The 19216-nt window shown below is 37.8% G+C and overlaps 1 protein-coding gene across 1 annotated transcript in view; it reads left to right on the top strand.

The window, feature by feature from the left end:
- ABCA12 (ATP binding cassette subfamily A member 12) overlaps positions 1–19216 on the top strand; it is a 210021-nt gene that overhangs the window by 52990 nt on the left and 137815 nt on the right. The window contains exon 3 of the mRNA XM_064372813.1: positions 10008–10161. Within this exon, the coding sequence (XP_064228883.1) occupies positions 10008–10161 (154 nt within the window). The remainder of the gene's footprint in view (positions 1–10007; positions 10162–19216) is intronic.

The raw sequence follows: 19216 nt of genomic DNA on the forward strand, positions 1-19216 counted from the left end.
CCACCCACCTCAGCCTCCCAAAGTGCTGCGATTACAGGCGTGAGCCACTGTGCCCAGCCCATTTATTTATTTATTCTATTTTATGGACATTGTGAACTGGGTAAATGATCACATTTCTGTATTTCCTTGAGTTGCTTAGGATACCCAGATCCAAATTTGTGGCCAACCTCTATCAACATACAGACCTCTGGCCCATATTATTGTATTGGCTTTATTTTTTCCTACCCTTGTTTGCTCTCATTCTGAGTCCCTCATTATTTTTTCCCATTATACAGTGTGTACTTTAATAAGCCTCCACAAATCCTTCTAGAATGAAATTCCCTCCTCCCGGCAATATCTGAGATAGGTTTTGCCGAGGGACTCCCACAAATAGTAATATACAAACACTAAGATTCTGGCTGAATTACCATCTTTAAGCCGTACTAGTAAGATGACAGTTTACAAATAAGTTTTAGTACATCAAGACTTGAAACCAAAATATTTTCTTATGTAGGAAGTTTCTTCCTGAGGGAGGAAAAACAACAATTTTTCAATTCCAGGCATCTTTTCAGCTTGGAATATGTGAGATCATAGATTAAGGCACTGTTTTCCAAAGTGTGCCCCATGGAATATTCATTCCCAGGATATTATCCAATGCTACCCTAAAAAACAGGAAGAAAAATTGAAAGAAGGAAAGGAAAACAGGTTCTGTCATCAGATCATGGAAATCTGGAACTAACCAAAGTTATTCAGGTTTTTTACTGAAAAACTTTTCAGAGTCTTTAATACGCAAGTATATTCTGGCTTTCCCAGAAGCGGAGATAGAGTTGAGTTTCCTAAACTGATTTGGCCCCAGAGTCTGGTTTAGAGAAATCCCTGATGCTTCCCCACTCTGCTCCTCCAAACCCCGACATCACAGTGGAGATCATAGTAACAGGAGATGAATTAAATCCTCAACTCGTTCTCTCAGTGCAGGCTTCGTGAGTTAACTCCTAGATGCCTAAGTGATCTGCAGTGCAGTTAACTATTAGCACAGCATTTTCCTCCTCAGCCAGAACAGAGGCAGTGGCGCTGCAGGAAGTGCCACTCTTCCAGTGTACCATTCCTCCAGGGTACCCCTCCTTTCCTGGATGCTAACTGGTGTTGCTGGATCTGTGGAAAGGAAGAATATCTCAGAGGAGGGGCTGCAACTGATGGGGTTCCGCATAGTGCCTCTTAACCCACCAGCACCCAGGTCTTTCTGATATGACCAATCAGCACAGTCATACCCAGTGTATGCATACCCAGCTTAATTCAGCCCTACCCAGAGGCTAAAAAACGTTTTCCTGGTTAGCTGCATCTAAGGAGAATTAAAGGCTAAATTTGAGAGGGAGAATGTCCATAATGAAATGAGATTCTAGGGGGTCTTTAAAAAAAAAACTTTAGAGGCAAAAAAATGGTTGCCAGGATTCTATTTGCAAATGGCCATAGGGAGATTTTTTAAAATGCAGTTGTGAATCTTTGTTTCTAAAAGACAAGTTTCAGAAAAGCAAAATGTCAGTTACTGTAAGGCTTATTTCACAAGACTAATAAACGCTGCCCGCCCCAGATGAGCCATAGAACTCAACATTCCTTGTTAAGTGGAAATATTTTGAAAGTATGAGTAAGATTTTTTTTTAAACTTCCCCAGATTCAGTCCACAAGGAAGTTTATTATCTGCCGTGTATTTGGTACTGTTATATCTCCTCCCAGCCTTGAATCAAAACATTTTGTTTAAAATTTAAGTAGACCAGGCCATGATCTTTGGAACTCATCACCCAGCATGATCTCCTTAACATTCAGAAAAAAAGGAGCTACATTTTGGTCTGGACGTGCGGGAAGGTGGGTTTGCAGTCCTCTGGGCTAACCATCAGTTCAAGTGTACACTTAAGGGTCAAAGAAATAACATCCAAAGAGACAGCAAGGTCCTGAGCCCAGACTGCCTTCTAAAATCTCAGCTTCTCTTAAAAAATAATAACAGCGGCCGGGCGCGGTGGCTGAAGCCTGTAATCCCAGCACTTTGGGAGGCCGAGGCGGGTGGATCACGAGGTCAAGAGATCGAGACCATCCTGGTCAACATGGTGAAACCCCGTCTCTACTAATACAAAAAAATTAGCTGGGCATCGTGGCGCGTGCCTGTAATCCCAGCTACTCAGGAGGCTGAGGCAGGAGAATTGCCTGAACCCAGGAGGCGGAGGTTGCGGTGAGCCGAGATCATGCCATTGCACTCCAGCCTGGGTAACGAGCGAAACTCAGTCTCAAAAAAATAAATAAATAAAATATAATAATAATAATAGCAATAAGCCAAAGATATAAAGAAGGCAGAGATCTTTCCCCAATTCCTCTTGCCTATAGTTTCACAGCCAGAGTTTCAAGATCCAAAAAATGTCCATTGGGACCCTAGGGACCCTTTTTGTACCTTTCAAAATCTGTCTGGCTGTGGTACTTGGCAGCAGCTATGAGGAATGCAGGGGATGTGGGAAAGATCATTGTAGGACACCAACCCAAATGACCCAAGCTTTGTTCTTGTTCCTTGTGGCTGTAGCCATTGAACACATTCAGGTGACAACCTTGTGAGTACAGGACCTCCTTAATCACTGCTTTCATATTAGGCATCTTGCCTCAGCCCTCATTGCCACCTATAGTCTACCTTTTTGCCAATGGATTTGAACTTGGAAAAGCATCTGTGCAATGAAGCAAGACTTGCCTGGGGGGAAGGAGTGAGAATGTGTCATGGCACCACACCCACTGAGCACACAGTAATTTAAACACTACACCAGTTGATACAGGTACATATTATGAATTACTAGGAAGAGAAATACATCATGCAACACTCCAAACCATTCAGTAGCTCAAGATATGAGCTGGGAGACCAGGTCGAACAGAGAAGCCACAGCCAGCAAGTAGAAAATAAGACGAATGATGCAATAGGAGCCCGATGAGCAATGGTAACTCATGGTTCCATGGGGCCTTGTGTCTTCAATGTTCATAGTACCTTACACAAGCATTGTCTAATTAATCTTCCCTGTGCCCTGTGAGATGGCAAGACCCATTATCTTCAATTTGGGAGATGTGGAAATAGAGTCCTAGGTTAATTTACCCCCTGGTGATTCAGTGATTCAACAGCAAAACCAGAAGTGTACCTGTTTTTCAACTTCTCAGTATCTTTCCTCCAAGATACTGAAGCTTAGCTAAACATGTTGTTTCTATTACTGTCATCTATCATCAGGTTCTAGATCCATCTCTGGCATTTTATTATTCATGTTTATTTGTTATTGATTTGGACTTTGACCAAATTGCTTGATTTCTCTGAGGTTATCTACAAAATGGGCATAAACACTCACCCTGCCTATCTTACAGAATTGTCATGGATCTTGTATGAAATGATGTTATGTTAAATTCCTTCAAAACCATGAAGGTTTATCTATTTATTTTTATTTTATTTTATTTGAGACAGGATCTCACTGTGTTGCCCAAGCTGGAGTGTTGTGGTATGATCATGGCTAACTGCAGCCTTGAACTCCTGGGCTGAAGTGATCCTTCTACCTTAGCTTCTGGAGTACATGGGACTACAGGCACATACCACCATACCAAAATAGTCTGTGGTTCTTTTATGTGTGTATTTTTTATAGCAACAGGGTTTCGCCATGTTGCCCAGGCTTTGTCTGGAACCCCTGGGCTTAAGCAATCCACCTGTCTTGGCATCCCAAAGTGCTGAGAGTGTAGGTGTAAGCCACTGCTCCCAGCTGAAGGTTTATTTTTTTAATCAATTTTTCCTGTTTGTTTTCAAATATACACTTTTTAATACACAATATTTCTGGCAGTTCAGGAAAACAAATGATTTCTATATGCATTTTATTTAATAAAAGTGTGATGAGCTTGAAAACCAGATTCACCCACACTCTTCCTTTTTCTCTCTTTCCATAATAACCTAGAGTAGTATTTTTTAAATGTTAAGGTGAACAATTTTTTAAAAAATAGAAGGATGAACCCTACTTAACACCTTTCTTGGTGCCAAGCACACAGTACTGTTCAGTAAATATTTACTGAATAGATGGTGAATGGATTGACTTTGTGAATAATAAATCCAGTGGTTGACATTTATGGGTGTCAATGTATATTAGTTGGATTTTCAGAAAAACCAACAGCTAAAGGCCCTACGACAATAGATATTATTGATTTTAGTAATCAATTAAATCCATCTGTTTTACAAGGCATGTAATATAATGCAATATTATCCATTGACCTTACTATAACATTGACATAAAATTTAAATCTTTGTCCTACAAATGATAAACATACAGAGTATATTATGTTAGAGTCTTAAGTCATGCAGTCTTCCTGGCACTCCCACAGAGCTTTCTACAGTCATGCATTTATTTATGTATTTAATAATTGTTTACAATGTGTGAAGCATTGTGCTAAGAACTAGAAAAGCTTTTAAATAGCTTATTTTTTAAATAGCTTATTTTTTATCCAATCTCTTAAAAAGATGTAATTTTACTAGGTTAGAGTCTCTATTGGCAGGTTCAAAGTCATATTGGCTTTTAGCCCTAGGCTGAAGTCACTCTAGGGCATATAGGTGTAGAAGCCCTCATTCTGACGGACTGGAATGAGGAAGAGCTGGTGTATTTGATTTTATCTTGTGGTGGGTGGTGATAGGACACCTCCCCTGAGTAAATAGACTGATCCTTCAAATGAAAGGTGCATGTGAAGAACAGGAACAGATCTACAGATTCCTGACATAATGTGATGAACTACTTTGAAAGGCCAAGTTTATGTCATTTATAATTTAAATTGTCTTTTAAAATGTAGTTGAGAACAAAATGTGCTTGAAAACTACAAGAAGATTTTTAAAAACTTTAAAAAATTATTGCAAATATACTTCTAAGATTAATTTCCTTTCCTATATTTTTAAAATTCATATTTGATTATTTGCAGGTGATGTTTTGGGTATGCTTGTCGTATTTTGTACTCTTGTTATGGTGTTAAATCCCTATTGTGGTGCTTGACAAAGAGACATTATTTACATGATCAGAAGGCCTGACACTTTATTCAGCCAATATGACCCTGCATCCAAAAGTTAAGAAAAATGTAACATCCTCAAATGAGTAACTCCATAGTTTTTGAAAAGTCAGAAGTTTCCTTCTAAAAGGTATCATTCTATTCTTCACTGGGGTAAACACTAAGTTCCTTTCACCTGGAAACAGTAAAATACCAACTAGGCTGTGTTCTGACCAGTTTTGGGAAAAACATAATGAAACAGTGAAGAGTCTCTGATTCTACCATTACTATAATATCTATAAATGTCACTAAGGCAGCCTACAGAATATTTCTGGAGCCTAATGATTTCAAATGGAAGTAGCTTCGTTCCTGAAAAGACCGTGACATTGCTTTCTGCAATAATAAAATAAACAGAAAATAACACTTCTCTAGACAGTGCCAATGAGCAACGTGCTCCTGAATTTATTACAGAAGTGAGTCAAAATTCTTCTATGGTGGTAAAAAAGACAAAGTAAAGGAAGAGGTTGAGAGACAACTGCATTCTCGGCTGCATCAATGAATACAGAGAGGGAAGGAGGCAGGAAAGGCAGCAGCAGGAGGAAAAAAAGGGAAGAGATTGGAAATTGAATGAAAAGAGGAAGTAGCAAGTGAAAAGGAAAGAAGAAAACATTAAAAATAGAGGAAAAAGAATTAAGTCCATTAGATGCAATGAGGGAAGAGGAAAAGAAGGATGGGGGATGAAAGTGAAAACAGGAAATGAATAAGGCAGGAGAAGGAGGGAGATGAGTGTAAGATAGGCTATCCTCCCAGGAGTCAGCAAACTACAACTTGTGAGCTCATTCCAGCCTAGTACGTGTTTTTGTAAATAAAGTTTTATTGGAAATATAACCAGGCTCATAGAGGCACCCATTGTCTATGGCTGCTTTCATACTGTAATTGCAAGATTCAATAATTGTGATGGAAACGGTATGGCCCAAAAGCTTAAAATATTTACTGTATGATTCTCATGAAATCTTTGCCGTCTAATCTAGTGGTTCCCAAACTTCACTGTGCCTCGGAATTACCTAGAGAGCTTATTAAAACACAGATTGATGAACCCCACCCCCAGAGTTTCTAAGGAGATCTGGGGTGGGATCTGAAATTTTTATTCCTCATAAGTTCCCAGGTGACACTGGGATCAAACTTGGAGAACCATCGCTCTGATCATTCTGTCACACTAGCAGTGTTTGGAATAGAGGCTTTTGTGGGGAAAGGAGAGGGAAATCAAAATTGATCCCCCTTTGAAGTAAACATTACATGTATCCATTGAAATCACAATTGTTTACAAAGCATACCTTTAAAAAAATTCTTAGAACTGATTCTTTTTATAATTCTAGTTTCATTTTTATAGCAATGAAAAATGAATGTGATTTACTTTAAAGCTGAGTTAATTGGTGGTTTGTTTCTGAAATTGTTTTATAGTTTGGTTTGATTCAACTCCTTGAAATAACATGGACTGTGTCAATGTTGTGATTGGACCGTGTCAATAAGGTAGACTGTATCCAATGAGAATGACCTCTCCCCACCCACAGGTGGCTGGCGGCTCACTGCCTTTGCCTGGGGCCCCTGAGAAACGAAGCCATGAGCAGCTCAGGAGTTTGCTAACCAACACATACCTCACCACACTCCCAGATGATACTGATGTCTTCTGAATTTGACCCTATGAAATTGGCAGGTTCCTCATTAGCTTTTCTCCTGGAGATGGGCATGAATGTTGTCCTGGGATAAGACCTTTGGGAATCATGGAACCAAGGACTTTATCCTGCTTAAATTATCTCAAAACCCCGAGATCTGTTGTTGTTGTTTTCTTTTTACCTGTATGGGGCTGCCATGGTTTGCAGCCATGATCTTCCTTCACTTGTGTGCCTAAATTTGTGCTTTGGCTGGGAACATAGACACTCAATTATTAGCCTTAATTTTGCAATTCCTGTGCTTGCTTCTTGGAAATTTTGTGAAAGAAAGAGAGAAGCTTCTCTTTTTTCTTTTTCCTAGCATTGGGATAATTAAAGGGGAATGTAATTTCAGAACCTGAAAGTACCAGAAACACCTTCAAGGAGAGAATGGACTCAAGTTAAAATTAGCAGCTTTTTCAAATGGGAAGAGAATGGAAAAAATACCATTTTGTTTTTTTACAGGAAAACTACAGTAAATTTAATTCTATTTAATTCAGACATTAGTTCTAGAGGATTTCCAGATTTTGTGAAAAGTTGATATGAAAAAGTATATTATAGATGTCAAGGAAGGATGAATAATGTAAATATATGTTACATGCTTGGCACAGTACATGGGATACAGTAGATGCTTAATCAATCACTATTATTGTTGCAACAGGCATCCTTACGCTGATGAGGGTATAGGCTGATGAGGATTAAAAGATTATTGTAAAACAAATAATGCAGGCCATCCATGCTCTGCTTGGCACTCTGTTAACTGAATTGTGCATGCCTGAATCAATTCCTCATTTGCATGATCCCATTAACACGTTAATTATTCATTATCAAAAAACTGTGCAAAGCATAGACTGTCTATACTTTCAACACCATGGGAGTTTAATTTTAAAGAAATTCTTTTAGGAATTTTCCTATAAATTAGGCTTGTCCTCTATAGATATCATCCAAAGAGGATTGTGGGTTAAATTCCTTCAAATTCCTCTCAAATCTTTTGCAATTTGTAATGAATGCCAGGAAAGGTAAATTTGGATGTCACTGAAAGCTCTTCTTTCCATGACATCTTTTTCCTTCTTTCCCTCTTTGTATTGCAACATGGCATTTCTGGAGTGTCTGATTTTTTCAGTACTGCTTGACTCAGCCACATCATCACGCTGATAAGTGGCACAGAGAGAGGGGTCATCTGGTCATCTGTCTGTTGCCTTCCATCTATGTTCCATTCAAATTAGCCACTGCATGTGTTTGTGAGAGGGAGGAGTCAGCCCATCTGCAGCCCTACACCCTGAGTGAGAGGTTACAGCTGAGATCTGTGTAACAGAGTGGATTGCCATGACTGGTGAACTTCCACTGTGGACTTTTAAAGGTCTTGCCATATGCAGTTCACTGTGGTAAAATTTTGCGTCAGAGGGATTACATGAAAAGCTAACAGACAGTTTAGCAGCTACTCTCTATTTTATTAAGGGAATTGTACTACGATGAAAACATTGATGGGAAATTATTGTTGGTTCACTGCAGTTTTCACTTAGGTTTAACATTCAGAAAGGCAGCAATCTCTCTGGTGTCGAAGCAGGTCAACATGGAAGGAACTAGTGAATAGTTTGGTAGGCTTCAGTTCTCTCCAATTTCTTCTGAGTTTTCAGATCTTTCATTCATACTAATTTCCAAACTATTTTTCCTATAGTTAATGTGATAAATTATCCCAAACTGAGTGACTTAAAACAACATAGTTACTGTGATAAACTGCCCCAAACTGAGTGTCTTGAAACAACACAAACGTATTATTTTACAGTTCTGGAGGTCAGAAGTCCAGAATTTGATCTCAGCGACCTAAAATCCAAGGTGTCGGTCAGCAGGGCTGCACTCCTTCTGGAGTCTCTGGAGGAAACGCTGTCTTCTCGATTTTCCTCCTTAGAAGTTCCAAAGGCTCCCCACATTCCTTGGCTTTCAGTGTTTTCCACCATCTTTAAGGTCAACAGTATAGCATTCTCCAATCGCTGTTTTTCTCTCTTTGCTTTTCTTCTGGCCAGCTTTCATATTTTCTCTTCTTTATTTTTTTCCCCAGCTCTTTCTTTATACAGCCCTATATTTAAGTTACTGGAATGAAATACGTATTTATTCTTTGTGTTGGTAGATTAATGCATGGCCATATTGCTCTTACCATTCTCTCTCTCTTTTTTTACTTTTCTCCTTTTTCTTTAAAATGAAAACAGCCCTGTACTCTTTTTCATTTTTTAAACACATCCATGAGGAGATTAAAGTTTTGCTTTTTAGCCTTAATTTTCCTTACAGTTCCTAAACTTGCCTTTTTTGAAAGTTCATTGTCTGCGTATTCCCCCAAAGGGAAAAATCTAGTGTTTTAATAGCAAACCTAATTGTGAAAAGATGTGTATTTCACAGCTTGCCTATTGTCATGACTCCTGTGTATGCCATCATCATATTTTATAAAGCAAATGTTAACGTTTACAAAACCTCTTACTATTAAAATTACTGTTTTCTATGACTTTAATTTTGAAGAAAATTTGCATTTTCATTCACATCATTCACTATTGGTATTTAAATAGGAAAAAGAAGTTGTGTATATAGGATAATTAAAATGTTAAATTTTAAAGAGACCAAAATTGTTCCTGGTTTTTGGAAGAATGGCTGCATTTATACCTACTTTGATTACAAAAGAAGACACGTACATTTTAATAAAACATAGTTAATATACAGTCAAAAGGAAGAAAATAAAATGAAATACACTACCCAGGAAAAAAGCCGTCAAATTTTGATAATACAGTCTTTTAGATTTTTTTAGAACGTGTGTGTGTGTGTGTGTGTGTGTGTGTGTATTTTAAAAGATTAGGACTTTTCTGTCCATACTGTTTTCTGATCTGTTCTTTTAAACTAACAATGTGTTGTAAATACTTTTTGTATTAATTGATAATATTCGTATTGGCTGCATTATGTTTTATCATGTGGATACACTGTGATTTATTTTTAAAACATTCTGGTAAACATTCTTGCAATTACCTGTAAGTATTTCCTTAAAATAAATCTCAGGAGGGAATTCATGGGGCAACCAGGCATTTTTAAGTCTTTTTATACATATTAGCAAATCTAAAAAAGGGAAGTTAAACGTAACACCCTCCAAGACTGCTCCTACTCAGTGGTGAATGTTAGTTGCAGAATTGGGGCTCAGTTGAGGGACCCAGACGGCGGTAATCTAGGAGATAACTTCACAAAGTGGAACTACTGCATTTTGGTTCTTTTTCAGGCAAATGTGCCATAGTGATGTAACGACTGTTTTTTTAATTTTAGGTTACCTCGCACCTCGAAACCTTCCTAGTACTGGATTCTTCCCGTTCCTGCAGACCCTACTCTGTGACACAGACTCTAAATGCAAAGACACACCCTATGGCCCACAAGATCTGCTTCGTAGGAAAGGGATTGATGATACGCTATTTAAAGACAGGTGGGGGCTCTTCTCAAGTGTGTTCGATTGTTCTGAGAGATCAAATCTTGTTTCCTTATGAGATAGCCAGGAAGCCATGCAAGCTTAGATACACAATTTTGTTTTCTATGTCTATAAATGTGATGATCTAAATATGAAATAACAAAGTAGGTACACACTAGAATAACTGTGTTTATGTGACACTGAGCACAATCTACTTTGGGTGAATTTCTCAAATTTGCCTTATAAGATGGGTGACTAAGGTAGTCCTCCCTTACTTCCCTCAGAGATTTGCTATCCAACCTTAAATTATCAGTGACACATAGCCTGAGACTCATCACAAGCATAAGATGTCATAAGCACAGGATAAGTGTCAGGGCCGTCATCCTGGAAGAATGACATGCTTGTACTATCATGTGTGATACTTTCAAATACAATAAAAACCAGGAAGTGCAAAAAAGAAAATTAAGGGTCCTAAAATTCAAAGTAATAAAGTTAAAAGTATACATAATTGAATGACAACCTTTAAATGAGGTTAATGATTGTTCTACTTTATGGTGTAAGAAGCAGTGGAAGAATAGGGAATCTAGACCATTAACAACCTGACCATTTACAACCTCAATTTTCCTTCCTGGTATTCGAAACCTAAAGAGACTCCCAGAAGCCTGTATGTCTTCAGAACTGAAAACGATATTGTAATCTTGAATCAACCATGAGCTAATTCTGCTAGAGATGTTTTTTGAGTATCTCTCAAGAAAAATGTTTTTTTTTTTTTTAATCTATAATCCTAGATACTTGGTTGCCAAACTTTAATACTAAATGCCTTAGCATGTAGCACAATTTCTCATTTAATACAATTCTCATGATTTTGATCATCCAATAATGGAGCCGAAACTTTAAGAGAACAACTGCAACCAGTTTAGCAAAAAATATAAACTTGTTAAGGGTTGTCATGGGACACAACTTGGGCCCCCTAATTGTTGAGTTGCTAATTCACACTGATTTTGTTGTTTCAGTAATTAGGTTTGATGCTTAAAATAATCTGATGTTCATTCATTCATTTATTAATCTATTTTAAAGATAGGTTAATAGAATGGGAGTCTTCCATGTGCCAGGCACCATTTCATGCACTGGGATACAGAGGTGAATAAAACAATTTCTCTATCCTTTTGTTAATTGCAACAGCATGATCAAATAAATAAATAAATAACACAATTAAATGAGTGTGCTGAGAAAATAAAGCAGGTTTACAGGTAGAAATTGTAAAGTAGGGATTTAATAGCGTGTCAACCGAAGGCCTCCGCTAGAAGTGACATTTGGGTAGAGACTGACAAGGACAAGGAAAAACCAGCAGCAGCATGTGAACATCTGGAGGAGAGTGTCACATGCAGAGAAACAGCAAATGATTCTGAAGTGGGGACAAACCCGACCATTTAGAAGAGCAATGTGTCAGCTAACATGGTTGCAACTCGGCAAAGGATGAGAAAGTGATAGGGGTATGTAGAAAAGGAACCTCAGAGACTAGAGCATGCAGAATCGATAGTGAAAGAAAAAGTAAGGAGATTCACATTGTGTTTTTGGTGTAATGAGGAGCCATCGGAAAGTTTTGAGCAGGGAAATGACATGATACATTGTCTATGAGATTGGCACAGTTCTAGGCATATACAAGCATGACCTCAATGAGCACCAGTGTGTAATTAATTCTGTAAGAAGACCAAAGCCAGCTAGAGTCTATTCACTCTTGTATAATCAGTGCAAAGGTGGGATGCAAAGAAGAATGGCATTCCTTCTTGTTCCATGAGTGATGAATTAGGAATAATGGATGCTGATGTTCTAGCAAGGGAGGAAAAACATTAAATCAATAATATAATAGGAGATAGAACAATGAAGAGTGCCAGAGGGAAGCTGAAGCAAGACACCCTCTGTAGTCAAAACAGAAAGAGCTTTCAGCTGGGATAATCAGGTAACTCTTCCCAAAGAGGTTTACTTGAGATGGACATTTTGTGAACCAGGCATTAGAGGAGCTATGAGAAAAATTAAATCCATCATTTACAAATAGGATTACCATTTTACAAAGAACTAACTATAAGGGACATAATTAACAGTATCTAAGAAGTATATAACTATAGTTCCCTCTAAAGAAGCATTTGTCTGGCCAGGTGGGGTGGCTCACACCTGTAATCCCAGCACTTTGGGAGGCCAAGGCAGGCAGATCATGAGGTCAGGAGTTGGAGACCATCCTTGCTCTAACACAGTGAAACCCCATCTCTACTAAAAATGCAACAACAACAACAACAACAACAACAACAACATAGCTGGACGTGGTGGCACGTGCCTGTAGTCCCAGCTACTAGGGAGGCTAAGGCAGGAGAATCACTTGAACCCAGGAGGTGGAGGTTGGGGTGACCTGGATCGTGCCACTGCACTCCAACCGGAGCGACAGAGCCCAACTCATCTCAAAAAAAAAAAAAGAAGAAGAAGTATTTGTCTATCTAATATTATAGAGAACCAAATTCATGGGGTTGCATGAGATGAGACACTGAGTTGATTTTGGAAGTAGGTTTAAGGTTCAGGTTTATTTTATCATGTTGACTGTTCTCTAGATGGCTGATCCTGTCTGCTTTACTGAGTTTTAGTCTAACCTCCAGGTGGTTTGTTAGCTCAAGTTGTATATTGCTGTATATTCACTACTTTCTCTAAACTACTAAGTAATTGGAGTTTAATTTATAAAATTATGTACAATAATAAAATTGCATTAATGGTATTTCCCATCATGCTATTAACTTTTATGCTTTATGTAGCTGTGAAATGAAACTGGCACATATTTTACCAGATAAACAATTCCACTAAAATTGCTTCCCTTTAGTGAAGGAAGATTCACCAGCATAGCCTCATTAGGAAACAAAGCAGTCTTCCTTTCCTGTTCTGTACGTGAGGGGAAAAATGCCACCTTTGGTCTCATCAAAAGAGGCCCACCATATTTCTTTTAATAGAATACTCTTCTGAAAGACATGAACACACTGCAGTCACTACTTGTTGGCCAGTTACTAAGTGTTTTGATGTGATTTCGTATCTGGCACCAACCTTCTGTTATTAAATTCATACTTCTCTAAGCATTAGCTTCAGGATGAGATGTTTAAAAAAAATCCAACCCTGTACTCAGCATCGACTCTAACTAGCTGTCTGAAAAAAGAAACAATTATGTTTATGGTTTTTTTGCTCATGTGCACAACAGATGATACAACATCACAGATCTTGCCCTTTTCTTTCCTTCTTACACTGCCTCTCAGAATCTATCAGCACAGTGGGAGCCCCTGGCCGTGTGCCATTGCTCACACAGTTGGCGAATGGCAAAGATCATCCCCCAGAGCGCACAGGGTCATTATCTGGAGAAGGGATTCAGCTTTCCTGCAGATCCTGGGGACAACTGCCTCTGTGGATTTGCTCCCTATTTCTGTTCACACTCATTCATGACCCGAGGCTTCTAAATTCGTACCTCTGCTCCTATTGTATGACTCCTGCAGAACTCGAAAAAATATTTAATCAGAGTGTAGTCAGGTCTAATTTTAAAGTGCCAAGGCTTTTGTTTAATGTTGAAAAACATGGATGAGCTTAGAAACTGACCAAAAGAAATTATCAGGAGTGTAAGATAACTGGAAGTAAAATAGGTGTTTGCCTTCATTTGGTTACATAGATGAGAAAGGATATAGCGGTCTCTTCTTGTATTAATTTTAGATTATTTTATAACCATAATAACCATTTTAGCTAAAATCAGTATAAAAAGAAAATCGGGTAAAAAGAAATTATTTTAGTTAAAATCAGTGTAAAAATCCATGTGAAAAAAATCAGTGTAAAATAAGACTTTAAGAGTTTAAAGACATTCCTCTAGCTTGTGTTAGTATTACATTGATTATTATTACGTAAAACCACATAAAGATACATCAATTAAAACATAATTGCATATGATTTAAACAGAAACTGATAATTATGAAATAAAACTTGTAAAAGTGACAGTTCAAGTGGGAAAGAGAGACAGAGAGACAAGATAGCAGGTTAACTGCTATATAACATGGTAAATGTAGTGAATGTCTGTTTAAGTCTCACTGTGCCCAGAATATTAGAAAACAAATGGTAAATAGTTACATAGATACCATAAGACATTGTTTCTGCCTGAGGAATATGGATCTTACTGGAGAGTGTGTTAGTGAAGTGGAGATAGGTGTGGGTGGGCAGATGCCAGGAGAGTTCTTTCAGAGGCTTTTAAGGAGTGTGGTCCTTAGGAACAGATAGGGTGTGGGTTACCAGAATAGCGGAAGGTGTATTTGAGATAGGTCATGGAGTAAGAATGCCAGAACTCAGTGAAAGAGAAAAACAAAGGCACTTGCATAGTTGGCTTACAGAAATAGGCAGACAGCTTTGTTACTGACTGTGATGGAGAAATTACACATTTCCTTGCAGTGTTGCCAAATTAATCTGCTTGTTTCCTCATTAGGTAGAACATAATCTGCTCAGTGTCATCTGAACAATACAGTGATGTTATCTCCTTTTCCCGATTCTATGTGTTCCTGACACATGTAGGATACCCCCTAATCTGCCCATAATAATAGTCTGACAAATTTTAGATAGGTATTAGTTAGCCTCTACTCAGTATATGCTATAACTAATTCCAAAGTCTTTCCTAAGAATATAAAAAACCCTAGGACATAGTAACTTATTAAGACATTTCTAAATCTTAATGTTTTAACTGATATAGATTGTTGGATTATAACTGGGCCACCTGTAAGAGAGATATGTTTTGAATATGGACAGACATCCATAGCTAAAGTATGGATGACCCTTAGGGAATGAGGGTCAGCATGAAATATGAATAATTAAAACAATTAAAGTTTTCCTATGGATGACTTCTGTTTGGGATATCCAGGAAGCACAGCTGCGTCAAATCACTGAGGGGGCCTCAAGACCATTACGGTGTCCTTAGTCCTTAATTGCAGTTAAACGTTAATGATAAATATCATTTGAAAGTGGGATCAGAACAAGACTTAGAGCAAATCTCGTATGTTTCCAGGTGCCACTGCATACCCATATAATTCTAATTCTGGGGAAAAGCGAAAAAATGCATATACAAATTTAACCAACCCTTAGAGATAAAGAATGTCAGAATTTTCTTTCCAGGCTTTGCCATATGTCCCTTTCCTGATAGGGAATTCCTTTTATAAATAGATTATTCCATGGTACACCATACCACTTACACAGGTAGTGACGTTTCCTACTCATAGGAAAAAGACACCCATTAGAAGTACATGCATTTTACCATGGAGATGATATATATAAATGTGACATTTCCTGAACATAACTATTGGTAGACATATCTGAGAACAAGTAAAATCTATTCAGTGTTTAGGTTTTTTTTTCCTCAGAACGATGGAATTCTTAAATCCAAGATGTTTCCCGTATTGAATTCTACTCCAAAATAGAGCTCTATAAATGTCACTGAAACAGAATCTACATCTTCAGCATCTTAGAGGAGAGTCTCTTAGCCATGCCCATGGTACCATACATGCGGCTGGGTCCAATAACAGTTAGTAAACTGATGCCATGGACCACTTGGTGATTTGTTGTCTCACCCAGAGGGTTGAATTTTCTGGAATCAGATGAGCCTATGTGCCGAATTCAGGGAACAGATAAGTTTTGCATCATACTTTCATATACTTCCCAGTGATATCTAGTATGAGATAGAATCTCTGAGACTTCCTCGGAGATATTTTGAGCTCCTGGATTAGGATGTTTAACTCTCCTGATTTGGTCATGGGGACTACAAATGGGGAAGAGTTGAATAATTCTATTATCTGCCATAGTCTTGTGCAGAGTTTCTCAACCTTGATTCTCAAGTACTGATAACTGGGACCACATAATTCGTTGTTGTGTTGTGCCATGTAGGATGTTTAACAGCACTCCTAACCTCTACTCACTAGATGCCAGTGACACTCCACACACAGTTGTGACAACCAAATATGTGTTCAGACATTGCCAAATGTGCCCTGGGGTGGGGGTAATAATCCCCACTTGACAACCACTGGGCTAGCAGAAGGCTAAAGGAAAAATTTTCAGGTTGCAAGAGGTTTGCATTAAGGACATGAGTAAGGATCTTGCTCTATAAGAAATATAAATGATACTCAGATTTAGGGGCCCTGTTATGTGTTCCAATCCTCCTTTGTGCGTGTCTTACTTAGCTATTCTTATTAATGTACCATGATCCCTGGTTTTCTTATTTACTTGCCCATTATTTTACATATAATAAGAATTTAATCAATGTTGGTGAGTTAATGAATGAATATGGTAGATACAATGGAAGATTATAACTTTGGGGCTGTGGCTGGGTGTTTCCTTTTCTAAGGATCCTTGCAGAATCAGATATGTAACAATGGAGAGCAGGCCACAGCCATTTAAAAGTTGTTCCAAGTGATGTTCTTCATTATCAGGTATCCAGTGCTTGTCATGTGCTAAATATCCTACTATCTGCCAACACAATACATTGTTGACTTGTCTTAAGAACTCTAAAGTCTAAAAAAGGGGAAATTGCTGATCACTACAGGTGGAATATTTATCTCATAACTAGATAAAGAACTTATATAAACCCATAAAATGAGGAAGGGGTGATGGTGATACCTCCACATCACTAGTCAATACTTGGAGGTTCCAGATCTATAAAATAATGGGGTACATCCATTTGATATCCAGAGCTCTTGAAGTTCCTAGGATTATAAAGGGATTACATCTGGAGCATAGATGCATAAATATGGGCCTCCAGCTCCAAACTGCTGGTGAAGGTTGCATCTTTGCAACGTCTTTTGTGAGTACTCTAACAAAGAGCTAATACTGATAAGTACCTATAATGACAGGGCTCAGAGAGCCTCTTGGTACACACACCTCATATCATACTCACAACAACCTTGCAAGGTAGGTATTATGATTGCTAATTTGCTAATGAGGGAGACAGTGGCTGAGATCTTTTAGGTAGAGAGAGATGAAATTCCAACGATATCTTCTAACTCTGCACTACTTCCTGCCACGCCCCAACAATATGGTCTCTTTTTGTTTAATCAGCCATCAGAGTTTATGATCCTATACTATGCTAGATATTGGAACTATAAAGATAAATAAGACTTGGCAGCTGTTCCCAAAGATGTCACAGTAGAAACAGAAAAAGTGGTGGGAATAGGTACAGATAGATATGAAATAAGTGTGCACTAAGTGCTTGTGTGAAATGACGGGAAGCGTGCTGTTTCTATCACCGTTCTAAGAAGCATGTAGTGCTTTGTCTATAAGCATGATCCTGCTCATTAGAAATTTCAGGGAATGCCATTAACTCAGTAAGAGCAGCTACTTTCTTGCCCTCTTTTAGTAATTTAATAGGGAGTTAATAGAATTAATTACTTTTGTTTGGGGGGAAGTAAACTGTGTTTCAACTTACAGCATGAATTCATCTTTTTACGCACATACTCTGTGGTACATTTATTTTGTGCTTTCCATTTTAAGAATTTAAAAAGGGATTCCATATTTGGGTCCCTTTCCACAATCTTGTAGAAGCTTTTCTCTCCTGTCTTTTTCTTTCTCCTTTTTCTCTTTCTCTGCCTAAATAAATCACTTTCTGCAAAAATAAATAAATAAATAAATAAATAAATAAATAAATAAATAAATAAATAAAATTTAAAAAAGAGTTTAAAAAAAGACAGTTTTGATATGCAATGGGGATAGACACATACTGTCACACCATACCTCATCAACGCAAAATGAAGCTGGAGAACATTTTCAGGAAGGGGAACAGCAAAGCACACATGATATCCACCTCTCACTTCCAAAAAAAGACACATTAAGGCTACATAAAAGGATGTGGGCAACCACATCACACTGGGCACTTCCTGGTGAGAGAAAGGTGCTGTTAGAATGGGAGCTGCCGTGGGTCCTTGTCTAGGAGCAGTCGTTTTACTGCAGAGCAAACTCAGAGCTGCAGAGCCAGCTGCTTGCTGAGAAGGGAATGAGTTTGTCTTACCATGGTGTTTAACTGCTATTTGTAGGAGTAATTTTAGGGTTCTTATCTGAATGTGGGAAGATGAGTAAAGTGTCCTCTGTAGAGCAGATGCAGCTTTTGCTTCTCCAAGAGCACACTTACATATAGTTTCCTATTGCCTCATCTTGATTTTTAAATACTATTTCTATATTACAATAGTTTCCTATTGCCTCATCTTTATTCTCCCCTTCCTCACTGCCATTTATTATTCGGTCTATTTTCTTTTGCTCCTTCATTGCTCATTTTGATCTTTGTCATCCTCCCTTTTGTTTTCATTGCTCTCCCTAGTCCTTAAAATTTTTATGAAGGCAGTTTGTGCTTTTATTTTCAAAATGTGTTGATATTCAATTGTCCTCGTAGGATTTCAAGCCGAACTAAAAAAATGTCAAGAAAAAAGAAAAATAAACTTGACTTTGTCAAACTTTCTAAAACTTCTTTTTGAGAAAAGGGAAAAGGTTTGGGTCAGTTCTTATTCTTACCTGAACAGTTTTCCCATCCACACAGTCAGCATAAGGAATGTGAAAAGATTTAGGGGCATACAGTCAGGGTCATGAATAATTCGAATATACATTAAGAATGCAGAACTTTTAGAGCAACCAGTACATTTTATGGAGAGTATTGGAAAAACACTAGGGAATGAAAACAAATATCAATGCTTTTCTTTTTTCCAATTATAAATCACAAAGTACCCTGGAACCAGGATTCAGATGCTGTTTCTAAAACAGAAGTCAAATTGAACCACAGTAGTAAGCAGAATTTCTTGCTTTTCCATTATCTTTTTATAGCCATCGTTATGTACCTTAAGTTTTTTATAAATAACGACATAAAATTTGCCAACTTTTTGGAATTCTAAAAATTATTTGCATTTTGGCATTTAGACTGATTTTATTTTTGAAATATACATACTTATTTTAGGCACATACATTTAGATACATCCAGTTTTCAAGAAAATATAATCATCTCCATTTTTATAATAAACTAAACAAAAAGTGAATTTTTAGAAAAGAG

Source organism: Aotus nancymaae, unplaced genomic scaffold (assembly GCF_030222135.1).
Source record: "Aotus nancymaae isolate 86718 unplaced genomic scaffold, 86718_ANA_hifiasm-v0.15.2.pri h1tg000008l, whole genome shotgun sequence".
NCBI classification, from domain to species: domain Eukaryota; kingdom Metazoa; phylum Chordata; class Mammalia; order Primates; family Aotidae; genus Aotus; species Aotus nancymaae.